The sequence below is a fragment of the Prionailurus bengalensis genome, chromosome C2 (assembly GCF_016509475.1).
Source record: "Prionailurus bengalensis isolate Pbe53 chromosome C2, Fcat_Pben_1.1_paternal_pri, whole genome shotgun sequence".
NCBI classification, from domain to species: Eukaryota; Metazoa; Chordata; class Mammalia; order Carnivora; family Felidae; genus Prionailurus; species Prionailurus bengalensis.
The window spans coordinates 1,707,616-1,731,828 of NC_057350.1; the positions used below are offsets into that span (position 1 = coordinate 1,707,616).

Below are 24,213 nucleotides of genomic sequence, written 5' to 3' on the forward strand. Positions count from 1 at the left end.
GGCCATCTAGCTCCCAAAACTGTTCACTGGTTTTTTAAATGTCTGTGCATCTGACTCGGCAATTCCACTGCTACATTTTTGTCTACAAAGACATTCACCGGCATCCACAAAGATGGGGGACCCGACATCCCCTCACATGACAACCCCAACAGCCTTGCAGAGGAACGAGGTCGCCTCGTGCTGACGGGCAACCATGCCCGGCACTCAGGGAAGTGAGGGGCCAGGGCCGGCCATGCGCGCACACGGGGTGGGAACAAAGCCTGCGGTGGGGACGGCTGAGGGGAGTCCCCGCACTGAGTCTCCACACTAGCGTGTGCCACGCTCCCAACCCACTAGGGAGGGCAGTGGCGTGACACCTACTCTAGGAAGGGACCCACTGGTGGGCGAGCGCCGTGGGCTCTCCCAGAGGGAGGGGACTGGCCCAGCACCAGGCGGCCAGAGATGCAGCCACGCAGGGAAGGCCCGTGCTCCGCACCACGGCAAGGCTGGGGCAGGTGGTCACCTATGGATGGTGCAGCTAGATTTCCTCCCCCTCCTTTCTCTCTCTTCTTCGTGACTTACACTGCACCCCCATAAGGAGACAGACTTTAAAAAAAAAAAAAAACAGCAAAGATACCAAAAAAAAATTTGGGGACAAATTGCTCTAATCAGAGACGACGTGTGGGGAGAAGAGTGGCAAGATTATTAACCAAAGAGGCCGCGTCAACATATTTACAAAAACACACCCACCAAGTTTTACTGCTAAAGCACCCTTTTTGTTAATGAAAAACCTCTCCAGTGATGAACTCCCAGAGGCCACAAACCGTTGTGTGCGTCAAAAGGGCAGATTCAACACCCTTAGGACCAACTTCTAACATGAAGACACACGATAACCTGGCTGTCCCTGCTTTCAGAACTGAAGACCGATGGGCAGCCGCTGGTTTCGGTTCTGCAGCCGCAAAGGGGGCCCCGCCAGCCCGCCGGGTGGGACCGGGACCCAGACGCAGAGGGGCTGGGGCTGTCTTGCCGTGCTCTCCTCGGGGCAGACTGTCCCACCCCCGGCATGACCAGAGTACCTCCTGGCTGCTCTCCCGCAACCCCTCACCTCTGCCAAGCTGGCCCATGTCCATCACGAACTCCAAGCCACTGGCAGGAGGAACCAGGTGGGGGAAACCCTCCAGATAACAAGGCGCCAGAGGGACAGTGAGCAGGACGGCTGGATTCCAAGTATGGAGGCAAACAGCTCACAGCCACGGGCCCCTTTCTCTCAGGGAAGGAGGCCTACAGACAGCACCCCTACAGTCCAACCTGCGCCAGGCGGTGCCTCCGCCCTGGGACGCTCAGGCCGAGGTCAGTCTCCCTCGGGCAGAGGCTGAAGAAAGGGGACATCGGGCGAGCTGCCCCGAGGGCCACCCAAGCAGCGTGCACACAACATGCTCTGGCCTCCCCTCCACGGTGTACCAGGCACCGGCATGATCCTGAAGTGGGGCAAGGACAGGCCCTGCTGGGGGCTCCCCGCCAGAGACCGCACGCGCCCTCCCTGACCGCGGCCACCACCGAGCCCGCACAGCGGTCGGGGGGAAAGTCACGGGCAGACAGACCAGCGCAGGTCACACTCAGGTTCAGCCGTCCCACGTTTATGTGACAGGGCCTCCCTCTGAGCGGTAGGGACGTGAGGACCCATCAACTGGGAAGAGGCCAGGAGGCCCCACCTCACAGATTTTGCCGAGCACCCTGCGGCGGGCCACGGAAAACCACAGACAGGGTGCAGGTGCCCAAAGGGAGGCGGCTGCCGGGCCCACGGGCACTGAGCCCCGATAGCGCAGGACCATGTGAAGGAATGGCCTCCTCGCAGCCACCAAGGACACGAGTGACAGCACACAGCCATGGCGGGGGCTGCTGTCGGGCCCCACGTGCAGCAGAAAGGCGCCGAGAACCTTAATAGCTCCCTGCCACCGCGTCCAGAGGGCCAGGGTTAGAAACAGCAGCCACGTGCTCAGCAGCATCTCCCAACCCGTCCTCTCCAGCCCCTGACACAGCTGTACCCCAGGGGGAGCGGCACCCTTCGTGACCCAATGACCCCCACACGGCCATACAACCCCACGCGCCCAATCGGGTCCAAAGACCACCGCTGGTGGACAGCACTGTAAAGACAGCGGCCCTCCTCGGAAGGAAGGTTCTGGAGTGGCGGGAGAGGAGTGAAGGCTCTCAGGAGCACCCAAGGACCTGCCTGCAACTGGGCCCAACTCTACTGACAAAGAGCCCCAGGACACAATTCCAGAAATCCCCACGCCCACGGCAGACAGCCCTGAGGGGCACCATCCCTCCACACAGGCTGGCCGCCTCTCTGCATGGCCAGGAAGGCCTCCCGCTTGTGTGCGGACAACCGGACAAAGGCATCCCGCCAACCTCACAGGGGGCACCCAGGACCATCCCCAGATGGACACTCCCCCAGGAAGCCTGCCCCGCGAGGTGGGGACCCTGTCCGGACAAAGAGCAGCGAGGCAAGCTCGGCCGAGGGGCCCGCTGGCCCCTTCCTGAAACGGGCCAGGCAACATCAGCTCTAACCAAGTCAGTCTGTGTGCATGGGGAGGTCACTCAGGGAGGTCACAAATGCAACACCCCACACGGGGACAGAGGGACAGCAGTCCCTGGCGGCAGATGTAGACTTGAGTCTTTCCTGTAACACACAATACTTTTCCGATCACGAAGCGCTACCTTTCACAAAAGCAGTTTCAGGGGGAAGCCAGCCCCTACCTTCCAACCCTCGGCCAGGGCTCGGCACGGACGCTCGGTGTGGACTCGGGGCGTCCGTTCACGCGTCGGCCCGGCTTCTGTGGAGCCAACGGCTCGGAGAACAGGACGAAGGAGCGCCATCCACAGCCCGGCCCCTCCTGCTCCCCTCAGATCCCAGAGCAGGCCCAGATCTGCTTTCTCCCCCCACCTCTCGTCGCCCCCGCCTCCGGTGCGTGGAGAGGTCCGCTGCAGCAAGACGCTGGCCCCCGAAACGGCTGCACCCCACCACCCGCCCCCACGTCTAAGAAGTCCTAAGAAGGTTCAATCCAACAAGCTACTTCGGTCTGATGAACACTCAGCCCGCCATGCTGCCAACGGGCGCCACTACCACAGGCTCCAGGAGAGAGGAGGCGGGGTCGCCAGGAGCCTCCTTGTCACCTGCGGGGGCCACGCTCTGCCATCAGAGCTCTGCAAGGATGAACTCACAGGGTCCCCCGGCAGCCCCTCTTGCAGACGAGGGAGCCAGTCACAGACGGCCTCCGGCCGCCAGCGAGAAAGCGGCAGGCAGGATGCGACCTGGCAGACTGGCTCCTGACCACCTGCCAAGACAGCAGAGGGAGTTTCTGAAGCACGTGCTGCCCGGGACAAACGCTCCGGCGCTACAGACGGCTCACTAGACGGAGAAAACCGCCAACTCCGACCGGAGGCCGTGCGGAAACGCTCCCGGGCAGGGCCGGCCGTGGGCCACAGCAGGCCAACCCCGCGGCACGCCCACCGCACGCCCACCCACGAGAACGCCAGGCTAAGAGGACAGCAATCCACAGCTCCCCGACTGGAAGAGCTCAGCCCCCAGATCCGCCAGGACGACAAAGAGCATCCGACACGGGCGGGTCCTCGCGCCAGCACTGCTCCTTCCACAGGAAGCAGCGACGAGTACAGAGCTATCGAGGGTCCCAGGCAAGTGCAGGCACCGCCCCTCACCAGTGCCGCGTGCAAGTGCCCCCGGGGCTTGCGGCTGACCCGGACTAGACCTGGGCCCTCAGCCAGCAGGCACAGCAAGGCCCTGCAGCGTGGCTCCTCGTGGCCTGGCTGTGGAGTGGGGTGTGGCCCCTCGGTCCTGGTCCTCTTTCCCTCGGACAGGCGGGACCTCGGACCTCAGTCCTGCAGGGTGGCTGCCCGGTTCACTGCAACGGTCCCCCTTCGTTGTGCTGGGGGTGGACACAGCTGCGCGCTGACTTACCTGAGTCTACCCCGAGCCAAGCCAGAGACCGCTCACGAGAGGGTGGAGGGGCTCCTTGCTCAGAGGGGCTGTGACCACCCTGGGGGCCCTGGACCCGGTGAGAGTCGTGACCGGCGGGGCCTATACCCTGCCGCGGCTCACACTGACCCGTGGAGCCCAGGCATGCCGGGGGTGTCCCACGTGGGCTGGGCAGCCCTGCTGGCATTTGGATCACCAGTGCTGGGCAACGTCGGGAGGAAGGGCTCGGGCTGAGGCTCTGAGAGAGGGACCCCAAGAGACGGCCTGGAGCTGGGCAGGGAGAACCCTGGCAGGAGGGACGCTCCAGCCTCCCAGGGTCTGGCCGGGGCCTGCCCGCTGCTCACTGAGCCCGTGCCTGGCGGGCTTCGGCGTTCAGCAGACGCTCACCACACTACGCCTACCCTGCTCTGGCCCAGCAGAGACACCTCCAAGCACCAGGCCCCCCACCTGCACGGATCTCAGCCCCCACGGTGCTCAGGGTGGGTGGGACGGGCACGGAGGCTCTCGCTGCTCGGCCTGACACAGCCGCGTTCCCCAAGCACAGGAGCTGGATGGGCGGAGGACGAGCTGCGGCCACCCTGGGGTGCTGCTGTGCCCCCCGCTCCTTGGCACCTCATCCCTCTCAGCACACACTGCGCACACAAGTACTCGCACGGCCAGGCCACGCCGCCCACGGGCATCGGCCACGTCCTCCCGTGGCTGGCCTCCCACGAAGAGCCCGTCCAGAGACGGGAAGAAGTTACCAGAAATGAAGCGGCCTTGGCTTGTCCCTAAGTGGGGAGGAAGGACAAAGTACACCCACACTCCTCCTCCCAAATCCCTGATGACAGAGGGAGCAGGAAGCAGGCCCCATGCCCCAAGGCCTCGCACCCGGGCCCTCTCAAGACCATCCGGGGAGGGCCCTTCCAGGCCACCTCCTTGACCTCGCCCTTCCCTGCTTCCTGTTGTTAAAAAGAACAGGCTGGAGGCAGACGGAGGCGAGAACAGCCGACAGGGGGCCCCTTCCTGCCCCACCACGTGAGACTGCGGGCCAGCCACCCTCCAGCAGCCAGCAGGCCCAGAGCAGAAGACCGTGCCTCCCAGTCGTCCGCCTGCTCCGTGCACAGACCTTCGGGCCCTGCAGGTCAGGACGCCCCTGAAGGCAGTGGGCGCACTCCCTGGGGTGGGTGCAGGCGCTCCCGCCCAGGGCCTACACCCCCAACAAGGCACCAAAGAAAGGCCTAGGCGACAGCAAAGGGGCTCACAGCCAGCAGCCTGCAGCCACCTCCAACGGGCGGACAGCATGCACCGCCTACTGAAGAGCTCCGGGGTGCCTCCACTGTGAGCTTCAAGACGGCACGAAGGCCACGGGGGAACCAGACACCCCCTCAGCCAAAGCAGTCCCCAGGCGGCCACCAGCAAGGCCCCGCGTTCCTGGCCTGGGCCCAGGCCCAGAGAGCAAGAACCCCCTCTCCTTGCACGTTTCACATTCAAGGTGGCGCGGGGAGAAGCGATGAAACTTTCTGGGTGGGTTTTGTCACACCCTCCCTCACACTAGAGAAGGAGGGAAAAGTCTTCGGAGGGGGAGCTTTACAAACTCCCTGAAGACGGCGCCTGGAAAGCCCTGGGAATCCGTGCTGGGAGCTCCTCGCCCCGCGGCAGGACCGGCCTCTCGGAATCGGGGCTTGGCCTGAAAAGAGACGCAGCTCTGCCGCCCTCTGGTGAACAGGCTTCACGCCTGCACCTGCTCCCAACTGAAAGCCAAGGTCACAGCACTGCAGCCACGGAGCCGGAAGATGAAGAGGACGGGCACGCGTGCTCCGTGTGGGCTTCCCCTGCTCCGGGGGTCCCCGCAGCCACGTCCCTCCACCGCAGCCCGGGGCCGGCCTGGTCCCAGCGCCACCTCCCTACCCTCTCCCGCCACAGCCTCGTCAGCCCCCAGAGTGCCTCCTGGCAGCCTGCGCGCCGGCCCAGCGTGTCCACCGTGCTCGGCAGTGATGCTGACATTCTCCCCTCCCACAGCCCTGGCCAGGCCCATCCTCCTCCAGGCCTGCCCCAGCCTGCCTGCCTCGCTGGGCTTGAGTCCCGGGGCCGGCACTGCCCGGCTCAGGCCCCGGACCGAGTACTGGGCCGACACCCTGGGTGCTTGTGTGAGAACACACTGCACCTGACTCCTGCGACTTTGCAGCACAGAGAACGACACAGCTAGAAACAGGAAGGGCACAGGGTGTCCCGTGCCAGGGAAGGACGCAGGAGCTGGACGCTCACCCCAGACCTGCCCTGGGCCCTCAAAGATGGATGCAGAGGAGCTTCGAAGCCACTTCACACCCAGACCCACGAGCCCACAGACCCCGACCCCCAGGGCAGAGCCGAGTTCCCCCGGGGATGGGGGATGGGAGGGGCTGTCTGCAGCAGGAACTAGGGGTGGCCTGTGGCTCTACACCACATCCTCCTGCCCCCACGGGGCGCCACAGGGGCCACAGGCCACCACACAGAGCCCAGGGGATCCCCCACAGGGAGCTCAGCACCCCTGCCTGGAATGGAAGGTGGGCCCAAGGAGGGACAGACTCGGCTCCCTGGCCAGCAGGGCTCCCAAAGGCTCTACGTACAAACAGGAAAGACGCCACCAGCAAAGCACCCACGGGGCCAAACAGGCCCCTTGTGTGTGAGCACAAGTCCGCACAAGGGGAGGAGGAGCATGGGTGTGCATGTGGGGCAAGGGGGGGCCACAGGCGTGCATGTGGTGGGGACGTACAACAGGCATCTGTCCGCGCCAGGGGACGGACCTACAAGCAGGCCAGGGCTCCTCCCCGAGCAGGCTCGGCCGCCTCCGGACCACACACCCATGCACGGGGTGGCCTCATGGCCAGAGGCAGACAGCAGTTCTATTTGTGACTCAGCTCAGGGTGAGGACTCATGGGAGAGACGCGTCCGCGCTAATCCAGGCCGACAGACACCCTCGGCCTCACGACCCAGCAGGTGACTGAGCCGCAGCTGAGTCCTCAGATGCCACCTTCCACAGGACCTGCACCTGCCCCGGGCCAGCAGCCCCAGCTCACACCAGGGGAGCCACACGGCCCATCGTCTCCCCGTGGGACCCAGGGCACCGGCCGGTGGGGAGGCGAGGTGACCCAGGCCAAGATGGAAGAGCCGCTGGCAAAGAGGGAGGCGCGGTGGGGAGAGGCTGGAACACTGCCACCTGTCACCAGAGGCGGCCGGACACCGCGGGCCAGCAGGGAGGAGCTGTGCCTTCTGCAGCGTCGAGCCGGGCACGGACTAAAACCAAGCAGGGTGTCCGGGCTGCTAACACCTCCCGCCTGCTAACCCACCTTCACCAAAACAGGCCAAACAGGACAAAAACAGTACTACGTGTCCCGTCTGCAGATAAGCAACCGAGGCCCAGAGCATACCCAGTGCCCCCGCGGAGAGCTGCCAGCTCTCCAGGCTCCGGAGCCCACGCTCGGAACCCTCAGCAGCCCCGCCCCCGGCTACCTGCCCATCTCAGGGTCCCCAGGACCCCTGCCTCCCCCTGAGGCCCTCACGGCTCTGCCCAACACACCCCATGCTCTGAGCTGCACACCCACAGTCCAGGGCCTCTCCTTCTGCAAATGTTTAATTTTCTGTATATTTTTAGGACATTTTGATATCCTAAAAAAACACCTTTCCGGCTGGGGGCTGGCCAATTCCCATCTTCAGCCTCCTAACCACACTGGCGCGTCTGCCCACGTGGCCCTGGGTGCTGTGTCCCCGTCTCCAGGACCTGAGAGTACAGCACAATCTTTCCTGAGCTGCTCTTGTCTCTTCTTGTGACCACAACTGGCTGCCCAGTTCATAAAGAAAACAAAGTACCTTCCTTCCTTCTCTCCTCCCCTCCTGCTGGCCACCTCCCTTATGGTTTTCAGGTCCCCATCACCCAGACTTCTAGCGTTCCCTTTGCTGAAAGTGACATCTTGCTCTTTCTGGGTGGCCATGCTCCCTGAGCAGCCAATGCCACCTACGGTGGTCCGGAATGTTCTAAAAAGCCCTCAGACTCAGTGCAAAGGCAAGAGGTAACCGAGTTCTGTCTGCCGAGCGGAAGACTTGCTTAGTGAGTGCAAGGTCCCAGATCTGCCGGCAGGTCAGCTAACACACCAAGGTGCTGCCGCGGCAGGGGCTCCCACGGAGGCCCCCACAGGACTGCAGTGGCTGCTAGGACCCAATCAGGAGATGGCAGGGACTTGGCCATACATAGCCAGTAACCGGGAGGACCAGTCTGGGATCCAGGATCTTCAAGAGGAGACCAGAAAAGATGGGAGGGGCTTCTGAGCTCCTATAAAGGCCAAGCGGGAGCCACTAGGCTACTGGCTGGAATGCACTGGAGAGTGATGAAAACCAGGTTCAACAGGGCTGGGTGGGGTCCCAGGGCCGCTGGTGCTGGCTGCGGATGCCCCTAAGGTGGGAACTCAGCCTCAGCCGGTCTCCCTGTGCAGGAGAGGCGGAGAGGGGAGGGAGGAGAGAAGGGGGGAGAGAGGGGAGCAGACCGTGCCCTGCAGGGAACCGGGCCAGCAGTGCCAGAGGGAGGCCCTGCCGTCACCCCACTCCCAGGTGGGGCCACATCATCTGAGCTCAGCAAAGGGAGAGTCCAGCCCCTACACTGTCACACCCCCCCCACCCTGCACCATCCGTGAAGGGGACAAGGTGCGCCGGCCCCTCAGACACGGGAGCGCTGCCTGGCCAGCACGGCTAACGGAGCCCCACGCGACTCCTAGGCAGACCGCGGGGCACACCTGCCCGGCAAATGCCATGCTCACCTGACAGACCAAGTGAACAGATGCTCCAAAATCCAGCAGCCAACGATGCGGATCATCAGGGTCCCATGCCGGTCTACACCTGCACTAACGCTCCGTCCCCACTACTCCCTCTGAACCTTCAGGGCACAGGCGTACAGACGGCTTCTCCCGCTCTCTGCCCTGGGTCTCCACCTGGGGCCGGCCCCTCACAGAGACCCCGCTACAGGCAGGCCGGGAGCAGGCGTAGGACTCGGGGTCCCCGTGCCCACAGACAGCCCGGCTGACCTCTCCCCTGCAGCGCCCACCTCTCAGGGAAGTAGGAATCTGTGTGCCCTGCGCTTCAGTGGACACGGCTCCCGCCGAGATGTCGGTCAGCCGCCACAGGAACAAAAGCCACACATTCCACGGCTACTTTTCGCCACGCCTCTGGGTGGAGGGGAGACGTCAAAGGGCCACGGCAAGTGGCAAGAGCCTGGCGCTCATCATCAGACAACAGATCTGTCCGGGCTCGGTCACTCCAGGCTGAGCCTCCGCTGCCTTGGGCTGCACACAGCCACAGCTATGCAGCCACAAACACGACACTCACTCACAAGGACCACCGGGTGGAGCAAACGAGAAGGTGAGAGCGTGGGCCAAGCAGCCCCGTCCCCCGCCTGGCCGCCCGCCCACTCGGCAGAGCGCTCGGCCTGTGCGGGGAGAGACCCAGTGCTCCAAGAGGCAGGCGGCATGCCGGCCGAGACCAATACGACCAAACAGGCAGGTCCCATCCCAGGGCAGAAGGCCAACAGCTTCACAACCACTGGGGGAGGTGGGACAGGCTGGAGGAGAGGCCACAGGGTGGCATGCGGGGGAAGACATCTGTCAGCTCTGGAAGAGTAACTTCAATTTAAAAAAAACTCCTGAAGACGGGGCACCTGGATGGCTCAGCCAGTTAAGCATCCGACGCCTGACCTTGGCTCGAATCATGATTTCACGGTTCCGGAGTTCGAGCTCCACGATGACAGTGTGGAGCCTGCGTGGGATCCTCTCTCTCTCCCTCTCTTTCTGCCCCTTCCCTGCTCGCGCTCTCTCTCTCAAAAGTAAACAAACATTAAAAAAAAATTTTAGGGGTGCCTGGGTGGCTCAGTCGGTTGAGCGTCCGACTTCAGCTGGGGTCATGATTTCGCAGCTAGTGAGTTCGAGTCCCACGTCGGGCTCTGTGATGACAGCTCAGAGCCTGGAGCATGTTTCGGATTCTGTGTCTCCCTCTCTCTCTGTCCCAACCCACTCGCATTCTGTCTCTGTCTCTCTCAAAAATAAACATTAAAAAAAATAAAAGTTTAAAAATAAAAAAAATAAAAAAACTTTTCATAAAAAATAATAAATATATAAATAAAAAACAAGCAACGTATAGGTTAACCTGAAATTTGCCCCAGCCCACACGTGAGCACATTAAACCCAGCCTGGCACGGTGCTACAAACACCCAGACCTTAGCCGCACATTCTCACCTCTCCTGATGGAAGCAACGCTCCTTGTGTCTGGGTCCAGCTTCTGCACCAAGGCACTGGGGTCTATCTTGGTCCCGGCAAAAACATCAGTGTTCACGAAAGCCCATTCCTAAGAAGGAAAGAAGACGTGAGACTTCCCTGTGGCTCCAGAATGCAAACGTAAGGCCGGACACAAAGCAGGGGGAGCCCTCGGGGGGCCTTCGGAAGAGCAAGGCTGGGCCAGCTCCTGCTCAGAGGGCCTAGGGGAGGTAACCCTTGCCCCCCCCCCCCCCCGCCGAAGCTGAGCCCGGGGGCCAGTGGGAGCTCAGACCCTGGGGACCTAAGGCAGCACGTCTTCCCGCCCCCCTCAAACCACCAAATGGGCTTGGCTCTTGGCGTGCAGACCGTCTCAGACTCGGGACTGGCAGCGACTAGAAACACGAGCTCCACGTTCAGAAGCACTGGGACAGGAAGCAGATTCCCTTCCGAACCTGCGCCACCTCATTCTTCCATAGCACTCTCCCCCATTTCCCCGCATAGCCACTGCTCCCCCTCAATCGTCTCCCCCCAGGTCAGCTTCCGACACAAGATCAGCCCCACACGGAGACTTCAAAACCCTCCCAGTCACTGCCAGTCACACTCTGCTGAGCCCACCTCCCAGGCCCACCTGACTCATTTCGGGTCCAGCTCCAGGACAGGGACCCCAGAGGGACTGGAGCGCTGACCCCCAGGGGAGCCACAGACCAAGACAGGACTGGGGTGAGGCAGAAACTGGCCCAAGGTGCGGGCTTGGCCTGCAGCCCGGAGCTCGCACAGAACACCTGCGAGAGCGGCCCAGACTCGCTCCTCGGGAGTTCTCAGGGTGGGAGGGAAAGTCAGTAAATAAGAGACAGAAAACTCACAGGGGCAACGCTGGAGCCCAGGAGCGGCCGGGAGCACCAAGCAGGGAAGGCCAGCGCGGCAGGGTCCTCCCGCCAAGGAGGAGCCACAGGAGACTAGGGGCAGGGTGCACACGGCCAATCCCCGCTTCTTTCTGCACAGCCATTCAGACCCCGTTCGCAGGGGTACTCCCCATCCAACTGCTTCAAGGTTTCGGAACTCCACACGCCAGGTGTCGATGCCGCGTTGTCAACCGTCTTCGGAGGACCACAGTGTCGTTACGTGGCCAGGAACTAGCAGCCCACCTACTCCGTGTCAGGGCTCGACAGCTACACCCTTCGTCCTACAGGTTCCATCTGTTGCTCCTTTCTTCTCGTCTGCCTGGTCTCAGCGTTTTCTTTCCTCACTCCTCTTACTTCTACGCTTGGAACGTACTTGTTTCACAGTCTCCATCTGATAATTCCATTTTCTGCCCTCACGGCGTCTAATTCTGATGCCGACTCTCACCCACGGTGGGCCGTTTCCCTTGAACTTTGGCTGCGTCCTGAGCTCAGGAGGATTTTGCCCCCCGTCAGAATCCCACCTGGCCTGGCCGGCACAGGGACTAAGAGCCAGGGCTATATGGAACCTCTGCCAGACGGGCAGCGAGAGGGGTGTGGCAGACTGTCTCCCAACAACCATTTAACTGAAGAAAACTAAAAATCTCATCAAGGACAGAAAGAATTTATTGGGGCGCCCGGGTGGCCCAGTGACTTAGGCATCCAGCTCTTGATTTTGGCTCAGGTCATGATCTCAGGGTCGTGGGATCGAGCCCCATGTCAGGCTCTGTGCTGAGCATGGAGTCTGCCTGTGATTCTCTCTCCCTCTCTCTACCCCGCCTCCCCCCATACCCCCCATCCTGCTCTCTCTCAAAATAAACAAACAACAAAAAAAAAAGAACAGAATCTACGGCTTAAGAGCTATGCCCTCTTATCCACCCCCACCTTACAGAAACTCCCTTGGGAGCTCTACTCCTGGCTCCCCAGCTCCCAGCTGCCAACGATCCCCCCACCTTGTGCCACAGGCACTAGTCCAAGAAGGTGAGCCAGACGGTGGGGATCCCTTCTCCCGCCCCGCCCCCACCTGTCGGACAGAAGCACCACCTGAGGCAGGGAAGGCTAAGAACAGTGAGAATTCTCACCCCTCATCCCAGCTTCTCTAGGCCACAGGTACTAACAAGCCAAGAAGATGACGAGGGACCACCCCCCGGCGCCCACTTGTAGAGAGGGGTGTCAACAGGGAGAAGCTGAGGCTGTCCCTGCCCCCCTCCTCATGTGGGCACAGAGGTCCTGCCAGAGGCGGGACTTTATCTGGAATGGACTGTGGGGACTCACAAGTCTAGGGCGTCGTTGAAAACACTGGAGATCCAGGCAGACGGTGGGGGTGCTCCGTAGCTCCAAAACACCAGCAGCAACAAGGTAAGCACACAGCAGAGCAAGCGGAAGTTTAGCAGAGGCCACATCAGAAAGAGAGGCAAGTGCCCTGTGGGTAACGCTCAACGCTGGAGGTCTAGGCTGCCCCTCAAGGGCAATCAGAACTGTATGGGGCACACGAGAAAGTGTTCCCCAAACCAAACACAACACGGGGCAGAGGCCGACCGGCACAGGGGCCTAGGCGCAGCCTCCGAGCAGACACTGGCTCGGCAACAAGCCGCTGTGGCCCAGGGGCAGCTCCCAGCGGCAGCAGCTGGAGGCTGCATGAAGAAGCTCAAGGCTGTGCGGGGCCAGGAGTATCACAGCGAGTCTCCAAGCTGCTAGTCCCTGCTGGGAAGCGGATCAAAAATGTAAACTCCCTGAACTGTGACCACAGCCCGGAGCCACACACGTACATCCAGTGGTAAGAAGCAAACACCTAATGGGACACGGGGGCTCAAGCACGATCTTGGACCAGTAAGTGGCTCAGACAAACCCACCTGGTCAGGCTAAAAGATACAAACAAAAGAGCATAAGCAGGGAGATGAGAGGCTGCACGCAGACCTCACATAGTTCAGAGCCAGGCCAATAAACAAGTGAAACGACCAGGCAACACCCCCTCCCCCCGCCCAGTGCTACCATATATCACTACGAAGATTAACAAAGGGAGTCAGGGGACCAGCAGGGGGAGCTGCAGCCCTACTCAAGGTCAACTTGCAGGCCCAATGGGAAGAGACAGACTTGACCTTAGACCTTGCAGGTGGATAGCCTCTCCTATCCCAGCCGGAGGAAGAAAGGCTTTCCGTACCCCCACCGCGCCCCCACCACAACTCAGCCAACAAGAAGCGGAAGGAAACAGAGAAAGAGAACAGAGCCCTACGAAAGGAAATACGAAAGAAGAGGCCTTACAGAAAAATGAAGAGAAACAGCCTCGCAGGAAAACGAATGGTCTTGGAGCACCATACTCATGCCTACGGGTGTCCCCGGTAAGTACCAGAGAGACAGAGAGGCAGAAAAATATCCAAAGAAATGATAGCTGAAAACTTGCTGAATTTGAGGAAAACACTAACTGATACGTGCAAGAAGCTCAAAGACTCCAAGTAGGATAAAGAAAGTCCACACAGAGTAAGGACAAAGAGAACTACACTGAGACGCGACAGAGTCATGTTCACAGGCAACGAGAACCACCGGAAAGGAGTAAGATGCACAAGGACCCCCGACCTACAGGGAACCCCAATACGACGGACAGCTGACCTCACACACAAGGGAGACCAGAACATGTGGGATCACATTTCAACGTGCGGAAAGACGAAAGTCGGCCAAGAATCTTACATCCAGCAAAACCATCTTTCAAAAATGAACGTAAAGTAAAGAGAATCCCGCATAAACTGAAGCCGAGACCATCTGTCGCTAGCGGACCTGCCTTCTGAGAAACGTTAAGGAAGTGTTTTGGGCTGAAAAGGAATGTTACCAGACAACAATCCAAAACAAAACAAGAAGCCTGTTACGGGTAAACATATAGCTAGTTACAAAAGATAACTGTAAGAACCTAAGGTCGGGTTGTAACACGTACAGACACAGCCTGCAGAACAGGAACAGCACAGCAAGGGGATGAGAGGGAGGGAGGAACACAGCATGAAGGTCCCACCTCTCTCTGCACCGAAGAGACAGAAACACCTATATCATAGCCCCACATCAATTGCTAAAGGACACGAAGTGACAAAGGTTCTCTTCGTGACCAAACTCTGCCTAACCTCCCCCAGTCCCCATGCAGTCTTGTCTGCCGCGCTCCGCGAGCCCCTCGGTTGACTTTTCACAATACCAAAAGCACGAGCGACAAAAGAAAAGAGGCTGGACCTTATAAAAAATGAAAACTTGTGCTTCCAAGGATATCAAAAAAGAAAATAAAAAAAGACACCACCTCACAGAACTAGAAAAAAAAAATATGCAAACCACGTATATCTGGTAGGTGTTTAGCATCCAGGATATAGAAAGAACTCTCACAACTCAACAACAAAACACACAATTTCAAAATGGGCAAAGGACTTGAACAGACATTTCTCCAAAAAAAGATCTACAAATAGACAACACGCTCATGAAAAGATGATCCACATTATTGGCCCTCAGGGAAATGCAAGTCAAAGCCATGAAATACCACCTCGCGTCCATCAGAATGGCCGTAATCAAAAACATGGCCAACGACAAGTATTGGTAAGGATTCAGAGAAAGTGAATCCCTCATGTTACTGAAGAGAATGTAAAACGGCCCAGCCACCGTGTTAAACACAAAGTTCCATACGACCCAGCAATTCCACTCCCAATGTCCACAGCAGTATCGTCCACGACGGCCCAAAATTAGAAACCACCTTTCCACCAACTTGGGAACGATGAAGATAACGTGGTGTGGCAGAGTAGCAACCATACAATGGAGTGTTTTCACCCATAAGAAAAATGAAACATAAACACACTGCTCTAGAAATAAGGATGAGCCTCAGAAAAAACTACGTGAAAGAAGCCAGACACACAAGGCCACGGCCGGTACTGCACCATATCCGGAAAGTCAGCGCGGTCAAACCTGCACACAACGGATGCCACCCGCAGCGGCCGCTCAGGAGTCCAGACTCAGCCAGGGCAGCGGCCACATTCTCCTCCCCGACACCGGCCCTGGGCGCCAGCATTTGCGTGTCAACCCCGCCCAGGAGCCCCGTGGACACCCACGCACACAAAACGGATTCTGGACACAAACAGCTAGCCGCAGGCAAACAGGAAGTGGACTCCTCGTGGCCTGAATGATTGATAGTAAGTAAGGGTTTCTAGGGGCGCCTGGGGGGCTCCGTCGGTCCAGCCTGAGACTTCGGCGCAGGTCTCGAGGTCACGGTTCCAGCTGGAGCCCCGCATGGGGCTCTGTGCTGACAATGCAGGGCCTGCTTGAGAGTCTCTCTCTGCCCCTCCCCCACTTGCGCTTTTTCTCTCTCTCTCTCAAAAATAAACTTAAATACACAAACATTAAAAAAATAAGTACAGGGTTTCTTTTTGGGGTGATGAAAATCTTCTGAAATGCGTAGGGACCACCGAACTACGTTGTGAACCTAACACTAAAGAACGCCCACTGAACGGGACACTTCACAGGAGCGAGTTTTGGGACCCGTGAATGACACGGTGTTATTCCAACACGGTGTTCGTAAGGGCCAGACCGCGTGTTAAAACGGCAGCTCCGTCCTCAGCAGCTGAGCGTCCCTGGTCGGAACGGAGGTCAGGGCCGTAGGGAAGAGCAAACCAGGCTGTTCGCGCTCGCATTCCGCTCCCTGGGGCCCCGCCAGCCCCCCACTTCCAGGCGGCGGGCTAAGCGCGTGCAAGCGCCCGCGGGCCCGCCCACGTTACAACACGTGGTCGGCCGGCCCACCACCACCGGCAGGAGGAAGCGCCGAGGCGAGCGGGCTAGAACCCGGACGAACCCCGAAAAACATCACTGAGCGAGGGAGGGGGCCGCGCAGGGCCGGGTGCCATGGGCGTGCCCGCCGCAGGGTCCCCTCGGACCTCGGTGCTCAGCCACACCGCCCCGGGGTCCGCGGAGGCCACTCACCTTCGCCCCGACTCCGCCGGCCGAAGCCTGCGCGGGGGCCGCCTCCCGGGCCGGGGGCGCCGGGCCGGGCGCCGCCGGCCCCGCGGGCCTCACCGCCGCCTGGTGCACCCGGGCCCGCAGCCCCCTCACTTTCCCCATGCTCCCGCGACACCCCCGGCCGGCCGGAAACCGTCTGCGCGCGCCGCACCGCCGGCCGGAAGCTGGTCCCGCGCGCCCCCGACCGGGCGGAAACCGGAGCCGGGAGGCGGAGATCCGCGCTCTCCCCGCCGGCGCCGCGCATGCGCCCGGGGCAGGTGTGGGCATTCGCGGGAATCCCGGCGGCCTCGCTAGCACCTGGGAGAATGACGGGTACCGCCGGGTCGGGGACCAAGCACGTTGAAAACACACCAGTGTGTTGGGGTGCCTGACTCAGTCTCTTCAGTGTGGGGCTCTTGCTTTCTGCTCAGGTCATGATCTCCCGGTTTGTGGGATCGAGCCCCAGGCTTTGTACTGACAGCTTCTTGGGATTCTCTCTCGCTCTCTCTGCCCACGCACTCTCTCAAAAATAAGGAAATAAACATTAAAAAAAAAAAATACATGAGCGTGTTTGCTACACAGCCCTTGTGCCCTCCAAAAGCACCGTGGGAGCAAAACGAGAGTCAGGACAGGGCGAGGGGAGGGAGGGGGGACTAAAGTCGGGAACTGAGAGGGAATATGGTTGAATCTAAGGGCACCCCAACAACCCTTGATTGAGCTAGTCCATTTGTCTTAATTAACTTTGATTAACTTAATTAAGTTAATAAACTCTAATTGAACATTTATTTCGTGTTCACCTTTTTCTACATGGTTTCATTTACTCCCCAGAACGATTCCTTGAGACTGGTGTGACTCGACCATTTAAATGCAAAGCGATGCCAGATCGCAGGCCGGGAAGCTCCGGGACCAGGACCTGAGTGAGTCCTGCCCTTCTGACAGGCGCCATCTGCTTTCTGAGCTCAGGGGCTCCCACGTATCCAACCCGGACGGTGCATTCAGGAAAACAACCTCTGGGTGGGTGTGACGCCCATCCTCAAGGAGCCCACTGTGCTGTTGGAGACACAAAGCCGACGAATCTAGAGCAAAGTATAGCACAGACCAGGCTATGGATGGGGCCACACAGGAGTCCAGACTCAGGCAGAGCAGCGGCCACACTCTGTCTCCCCCCCACTTCCCCCCCAACACTGAGAAGGTCCTGGGTGCTCACACTCACCACTCAACCCTGTCCAGGAGCCCGGTGGAAATCCACCCACACGAAATGGATTTCGGAGAGGATTCTGCTGTAGGCAAAGCCAGGTGCCATTTCTCAGGAAGGACACAGAGGTACTCACCCAGCGAGGGTTGGACACATGACCACATGGGCCGCTTAAGGCCAAGATGACAGGATCTGTGATTTACTCAAGGCCACATAACCAGCTGGAATTCATATCCACTTATATATTCCAGGCTTTACTGAGGATATGATACTCTAGAAAACGCAAAACCATGGCAAGTGGACACGTCCTACTTGGGTTGATAGCAGGTCCCGTTCAGGGTGGTCTCTGGCCACGCCATGCGGGAGCCAACCTATCCAGTTCCAGAACGTTCCAACAGTGAATGAGGCCATTTGTAGATGAAGAAGGCACCTCAGAGACATCAGACCAGAACACACAGGGGTGACTTCACAGCACGGACCCAGTCTGAAGCCACAGAGAAATGTGTCACTGGAAGAAACCCCAGAAGCCCTTCTCAGGCTTGGCGTTCCCCACTCTGTAAAAGCCATCCTGCTATTACCTGCCCGGTGGCCAGCGTGGATGTCTGACCAGCATCTGCCAGACCAGGCTGGTCTAAAGGAGAACCCAGCTTCCTTTAGCTAGAACCTCTTGCCCGGCTGTGAACAGCACTGGTTGTACTTCTGGATGCAGTGGGTGTCAGTCAGCCCCGCAGATGGCTTTCTAGAATGTGGAGAAGGTGGCACCCACAACCCAGTCCATACCCATCCAGCAGCACCTACGACTTCTTTCAGAGGGGGTCACGAGAGAAGCCTTGTTCTCTGGTGCCGTGCCACAGTGCAGGTCCACAGCTGTGCCATGACATAATACGAGAGTGCAGAGGTGATTACTGAGGTCATGCGAATGCAAAGATGAGCTCATTGATAAGAGTGCATCGGCCCACATGAAACTCAGCGGGCACCCGGAGGATCGTGCCGCTTGGCAGTCCGTGCAGGGAGGGAGGGAACGTTGCAGCAGGAGCTCCCTTCTAAGGGTTCCGGCATTGATGACCTAATCGCTAACCCACCGGTATCCTCTACATCCAACCCGCCTCCTCTCCTGAGCCGTTGGGAGGCAGGGAGGCCAAGGTTTGGCTCCCGGCTCCAGGGACACAGTCCCTTGTCTAACCCAGTGGTGATCTTAGCACCCGGCCAGCTCAAGGCCTGAGGGACAGCTTCAATTTTAGGGTTTGCTTTTTGCCTCTTCTGTGCAATGCAAGCTTTCTCGATAAAGGGAAAACAAAGTCCAACAAAATGAACCAGTTGGGAGTCTTTGAAAGTCCCGGGGCCCCTTCTCTCTCCATCTGTCCCATGGTCCCTCTGGATGCCCTCGTCCTATTCGAGCTTTCCACACCCTATCCTGCTATCCTGACATTGCCATCTGCAGCTGGATCTCTCCATCTCCACCTGAAAATGTAGTGAAACTCTCAAAACCGAATTCTTGCTTCTGATCCCAATCTGTCCCTGCCCCAGCAGTATGTCTGCCTTCCAACGAACGCTACCCACGCAGCTGCCCGAGCCAAAAAGCGAGGTGTCATCTTCTCTGGCTCCCCCTCTCCCTGCCACATTCAACCCAACAGCCCCCTTCTCTCTACCCCAAGTCCTCCACCCCCACCCCGGGGCTCCTGCCTCTAGCCCTGCTCTCCGTCTCTGCTTGCAGCACCCCTACCTCCCCAGAGGGGCCCCCAGGCCGCGACCTCCGCTCAAAGGCCACCCTGGCCGGCCCGCCCTCCCCGCCGCTCCGCCCTTCCCACGGCTCAGCCGCGTCTCCGCCCGCCCCCTCCCTGCGGGACCCGGAGTCTCTGCTTTCTCGCCGACTCATTCTTTCGTCGCCTGAGGGCGCTCGCGGGGCGTCGGGGTTTCCGGGCGGAGCTGGGCTGGCCGCCGGGCGCAGACGCGGGGCTGCGGGGACGCGCTTCCCCAGGACCCGCCCTTGGGCAGCGGCCTCAAGACCTCGGGGCGCCGGGGCCGGTGGGGGGGGCCCTCGGGAGGTGCAGGCGGCCCCGCCGCTCCTCGGTGTCCCCCGGGCCCTCGCGGAGGGACTTCCTGGCGAAGCAGCCGGTTTCCCAGACCCCCGGAAGCTGCGCTGAGAGCGGCCCCTTGCAGCTTGGCGCGCGCAGTCACGGCCCCGGGACGTGGACTCCTAACCCTGCCCTCGCCACGTGCCCAGGGTCAGGACGTCCTTCCTGGGGTGGTCACGGGGGTGGCCACCAGCCTCCCGGCGGCAGCGCCCGCCCCACGACCAGGTCCTCCAGCTCCTCTCCCCGTGCACTCGTCTCCCTTCAGCCCTGCCTGGCTCGATTGGGGAGGGGGGTGTCTCAGGATGCTGGGGCCTCGCTCAGGAAAGGAAGATCCGGGTCGCACGCACCCAGGGAGGTGGCCAGGCATCGGAGTGACTTAGGCAAGGTAGGCACTGATGTGGAGAACAAAGGCTAAAGAAGAAAATTAAACTTCCTTATAACTTCGAGCCATTGACAAGTACTTGGGACGGGCAGAGTGACCTCCCTCTGGGAGCTTAGATGCCTCTATGTTAATTCTTTGCTGGGGTAAAAGGCAACCTTAGTTTGACATTAGCCCAACCTCCAGGACCCTGTAAAAACCCCTTGGAAACTTCCTTTATCTCTAACACACACACACACACACACACACACACACACACACACACGCACACACCTGCCAAAGGTATAGGTTAGCCATCTTCCTCCAAGCATATGGCCCCTGGTGTACATCTGAAGGGTCTCCTGAGTAAGGTTTTACTAGACAGTAAATGACCTTTTCCTAACAGCAGCAAGCCCCTCAAGGTCCTGAAACCTTGCTTCCAAATCCGTAGAGACTACCCTGTCCCTGACCCCCTCCCACCTTGAAAGTATATGACCAGTTACCCCTCACAGCCCCAGTGCAGCTCTTCCTGCCCACGGGTCCTGTCCCCGTGCTTTAAAAAAACGACCTTTTTTTGCACCGAAGACACCTCAAGAATTCTTCCTTGACCCCAACATTTTCTTTTTTTTTTAATGTTTTATTTCTTTTTGAGAGACAGTGCGCATGAGTGGGGGAGGGGCAGAGAGAAGGGGACAGAGGATCTGAAGCGGGCTCTGCGCTGACAGCAGGGGGCCCAATGTGGGGCTTGAACTCACCACCCATGAGATCATGACCTGCGCCGAAGTCAGACACTCAACAACTGAGCCACCCAGGCGACCCCCCGACAGTTTCGCATCAGGAACGTCTGAGCCTGCTTACCCATCTCTACAATGGGGCTGCCAGCGTAGGGTTCTTGAGGAGACCGGCAGAGCCCCAGGAAGCACCTGTCCGCAGCGCACAGTGGCCCATAGAAGATAGGCGGCAAACGCGTCCTGGTTCTCAGCTCAGGTTGGGGCGTGGGGACTCTTGGTGTCCGGGGTGGGCTTGGCAGGGGCAAAACCCTGCGTCTGACCCCAGCCCTTCCTGCCCGACCTGGGTGCTTGGGGTGACGGGCTGAGAGGGCAGCTCCCTTTCCCCCTCCTCCATCTTCGGGACCCTTCCTAGCATCGGGGACTAGCATGGGACACCCTGCTACAGGGCGGGCGGCTGAGACGTACCCCGCTCTGCGCACGGTGGGCTGGATCTACCGGCTACAAATTGGAAGACTAAGGCAGGCTCCGAGTCCCGCCGTCCTCTGCCCGGCCTGGTTCCCCGAGAGGCCCTTCCTGGAGACCCAGGGGGCACGGCCGGAGGGTGGCTGTGTCAGGGCGATGGGGGTCACGTCGGCACTCGTGCACAGCTGCCCCTCGGTCGTACTGCCCGACAGAGGTGACTCGGTCCTGGCGACCCTGGCCCCAGGCGGGTGGGCACCTGACACGCTGGGCGGAGAGCAGAGAGCTGGGTTCCTGGTGGCCTCCCCCCGTGACCTTTGGCTTTGCTTCAGGGACCTCTGGAGTTAAAATGGCCGGTTTGAATCTCTGCGGGGCCCTTTGTCGTCTGAGCATCTCCATAACCAGACGAATTTCCGGGAGTGGGGCACTGGCGCCTCCTCTTGGCTCCTGGACGGCGCGGCAGGTCCCCGACCTGGGCGCCTGTGGGCGCGGCTTCCCGGGGTGGGAACCGCGCCCAGGAACGCCACAGGAAGCTCAAACAGGCTGGGGCCGTGGAGTTCCCGAATTTGGAAACTCTTTGGGCAAAAATGTGTCCGACTCACTGCGTGATGCCGGGTCGAGTGCAGGAAGTGGTGACGGAGGGGGCGGGAGGAAGAGGCCCAGGGAAGGCGCGATTTCCAGGCCTGCTCTGCTCTGCTCTGCCCCGAGGGGAAGCAGTGCCGCCCAGGCCCTCCGGGGGCGGCCCCAGGGCCCCGCGCCCCAAACCCTCCAGCTCGGGTCCTGGCTTCTCCTTGCACCCTCTCACCTTCCCCCTCCCCGGCCTAGGCGGCCGCTAGGTTCTCTGCCTTTGTTTCATGGTCTGAGTAACGTAATTTACACTTAATAGTCTTTTCTGGTTGTAAAATTAATACGTGGCTGTTGTAAACAATTTAGAAAATAGAGAAAACTATTTTAAACAGTTAAAATCCCTTTGATCCCCTTGCCCAGAGGTGCCTCCTGCCGCCTTTTCCGGCGGCTCTCTGGGTCTTGCCTTTTTTGACTTGGAATTTTCTTTTTTTTTATTTTTTTTTAACGTTTTATTTATTTTTTTTGAGACAGAGAGAGACAGAGCATGAATGGGGGAGGGTCAGAGAGAGGGAAACACAGACTCCGAAACAGGCTCCAGGCTCTGAGCTGTCAGCACAGAGCCCGACGCGGGGCTCGAACTCATGGACCGCGAGATCATGACCTGAGCCCAAGTCAGCCGCCCAACCGACTGAGCCACCCAGGCGCCCCTGACTTGGAATTTTCATTGTTGCTCAAGTGCGGAAAGGGTTAGGTCTCTCTGGTGCCATGCAGCACACAGCCTAGGGGCTCCGCCCGGCCGGCCTGCAGCCCATGTGACCTTCAGCGGGCTATTCCCCTCGGGGATGGGGTCACACCTGGGTCAGGGCCAGTGTTCCCTCCCCCTGCTCCACCTCACTGCCACCCCACTCAGCCAGCTCCTGGGTGCCTTGCCAGAATGAGATCTCCCTCTCTCCTACTGTCTGTCATTCATCAGCCCCCAGTGGGCTGGGCACCTGGCCCTGACACCTGCCCTGCCCCCATCTTTCCAGGCTCTTCTGAGAGCTTCAGGTACTTCATCTCAGCGTCCTGAGAGGCGGAACCTTCACCCCCACTGTACAGATAGAAAAGACACCTTTCAGGAACTGGGCGACGGCCATGCAGCCACCAGCCCCGCGGGGACCCGGGACCGCAGCCCAGGCTTCCCAGAGCCCAGACATGTGGGCCACCACTGCTCCCCTGCCCGGCGGCCTCCAGAAGCAAGACTGACCCGGGGGCCCCACGAGGGAGAGGTGCCGCTATTCCCTTGAGGGACAGAACAGGAAGGAGGAAGAAGACTGCTCCCCGGCCTGCAAGGTCTCCCCAGGTGAAGAAGGGTGAGATCTTTCCGGACAGGTCCTTCTGGGCTCTCGACTGGGGCCCACAACCAAAGGGGAGGGACGGGAAGCAGGTGGACAGAAATGGAGCACTTCATTGGAGTGCTCCCAATGGAGACTGGGAAAGAGGCTCCCGGCCCCAGCCGGATGCCCGCAAGGGTGATGTGGACCCAGGTGGGGCAGGCACACGATGGATCACCACCTCTGGGGTGTGGGGGGAGTTGGGGAGCCACTTGAGATGCCTCATTCTCCCCTGTGGAAGAGGAGGAAACTGGAAACCGGTGGGAGAGGCCAGGGGAGAAGCTTTCTTCGGAGAGAAAAAAGGCCCCTAGGGTTCACTTCAGCTTCAGGTGCTCCCGGTTCTGTCCCCCACCCCCAGCTCTGATGTTCTCGTCAGCCTCCTCCCCAGCACCAAGTGCCTTCTGGGTGCAGGGCTGGTGGGGGCCTGAGTCTCAGAGTCCGGTCTGGGCTATGTCCTCTGCTGATGATCAGACCACCACAGTGTGTGTTAGTGGGACACGCAGGCCCCACCCCAGGCCAGGATCTGGATCCAGCAGGCTGGGTGTGGACCAGTGGGTCTGCATTCCTGACAGGCACCCAGCTGAGCACCTAGGCCTGGATTTCCAGGTCCTGGGTGTAGTCCCTCCTCTCCCACCCACTGTTCTCTGTCCCCAGAGAGTCACTGGTCTAGAGCAGGGTTCTGCCTGTTTTTGGGTGCAGCTAAGCTCGTTTACATACAGATGGTCTGTGGCTGCTCGGATGCCACAGGGGTCGAGCTTCTGCTGCAGCCGTGCGACCAGCAAAGCCAAAGTCATGCAGGACCTGCTCCTCAGTCACCTTCTCGGGGCCAGGCGCTGTTCTGTGTCCTCACTGGCCTGGAACTCACCCAGGGATGTAAGGCCAGTGATCACCGTCCCCACTGGCCAGCAAGGGGCCTAGGGCCAGAAGGGGCCACTTGTCACCCAGCCACACAGCTAGGCAGCCACCGGGTCCTTGTCCCTCACCTCTACACGACTGACACTACACATTTGTGGGGGAGACGGCATTCGGGTTGGACCCTTTAGGATGGGAAATGCAGGGGCAGGTAGGGAGGGCTTCAGAACTGACCATTCAGGAGAGATAACCAGGTGAGTTCAGGGATGAGACAGGTCATTACATTTGGCTAACGCATGAAGTCCTGGTGGCGGAGGGAAATGGAAGCTTTCTGGTGTGCCGTGCCCGGGTGGCTCAGTCAGTTGAGCCTTCGTGGTTCATGAGTTCAAGCCCCGCGTTGAGTTCTGCACTGACAGTGCGGAGCCTGCTTGGGATTCTCTCTCTCTCTCTCTCTCTCTCTCTCTCTCTCTCTCTCCCCCCAAAATAAA

General features: G+C 59.9%; 1 protein-coding gene across 1 annotated transcript in view; it reads right to left on the reverse strand.

The window, feature by feature from the left end:
• Positions 1-16,286, reverse strand: part of SLX9 (SLX9 ribosome biogenesis factor) — a 34,197-nt gene extending 17,911 nt beyond the window's left edge. The window contains exons 1-2 of the mRNA XM_043593425.1: positions 16,101-16,286; positions 10,210-10,318 (exon numbers count right to left, since the gene is read on the reverse strand). Of these exons, the coding sequence (XP_043449360.1) occupies positions 10,210-10,318; positions 16,101-16,238 (247 nt within the window). The 5' untranslated portion in view covers positions 16,239-16,286. The remainder of the gene's footprint in view (positions 1-10,209; positions 10,319-16,100) is intronic.
• Positions 16,287-24,213: the final 7,927 nt, after the last annotated feature.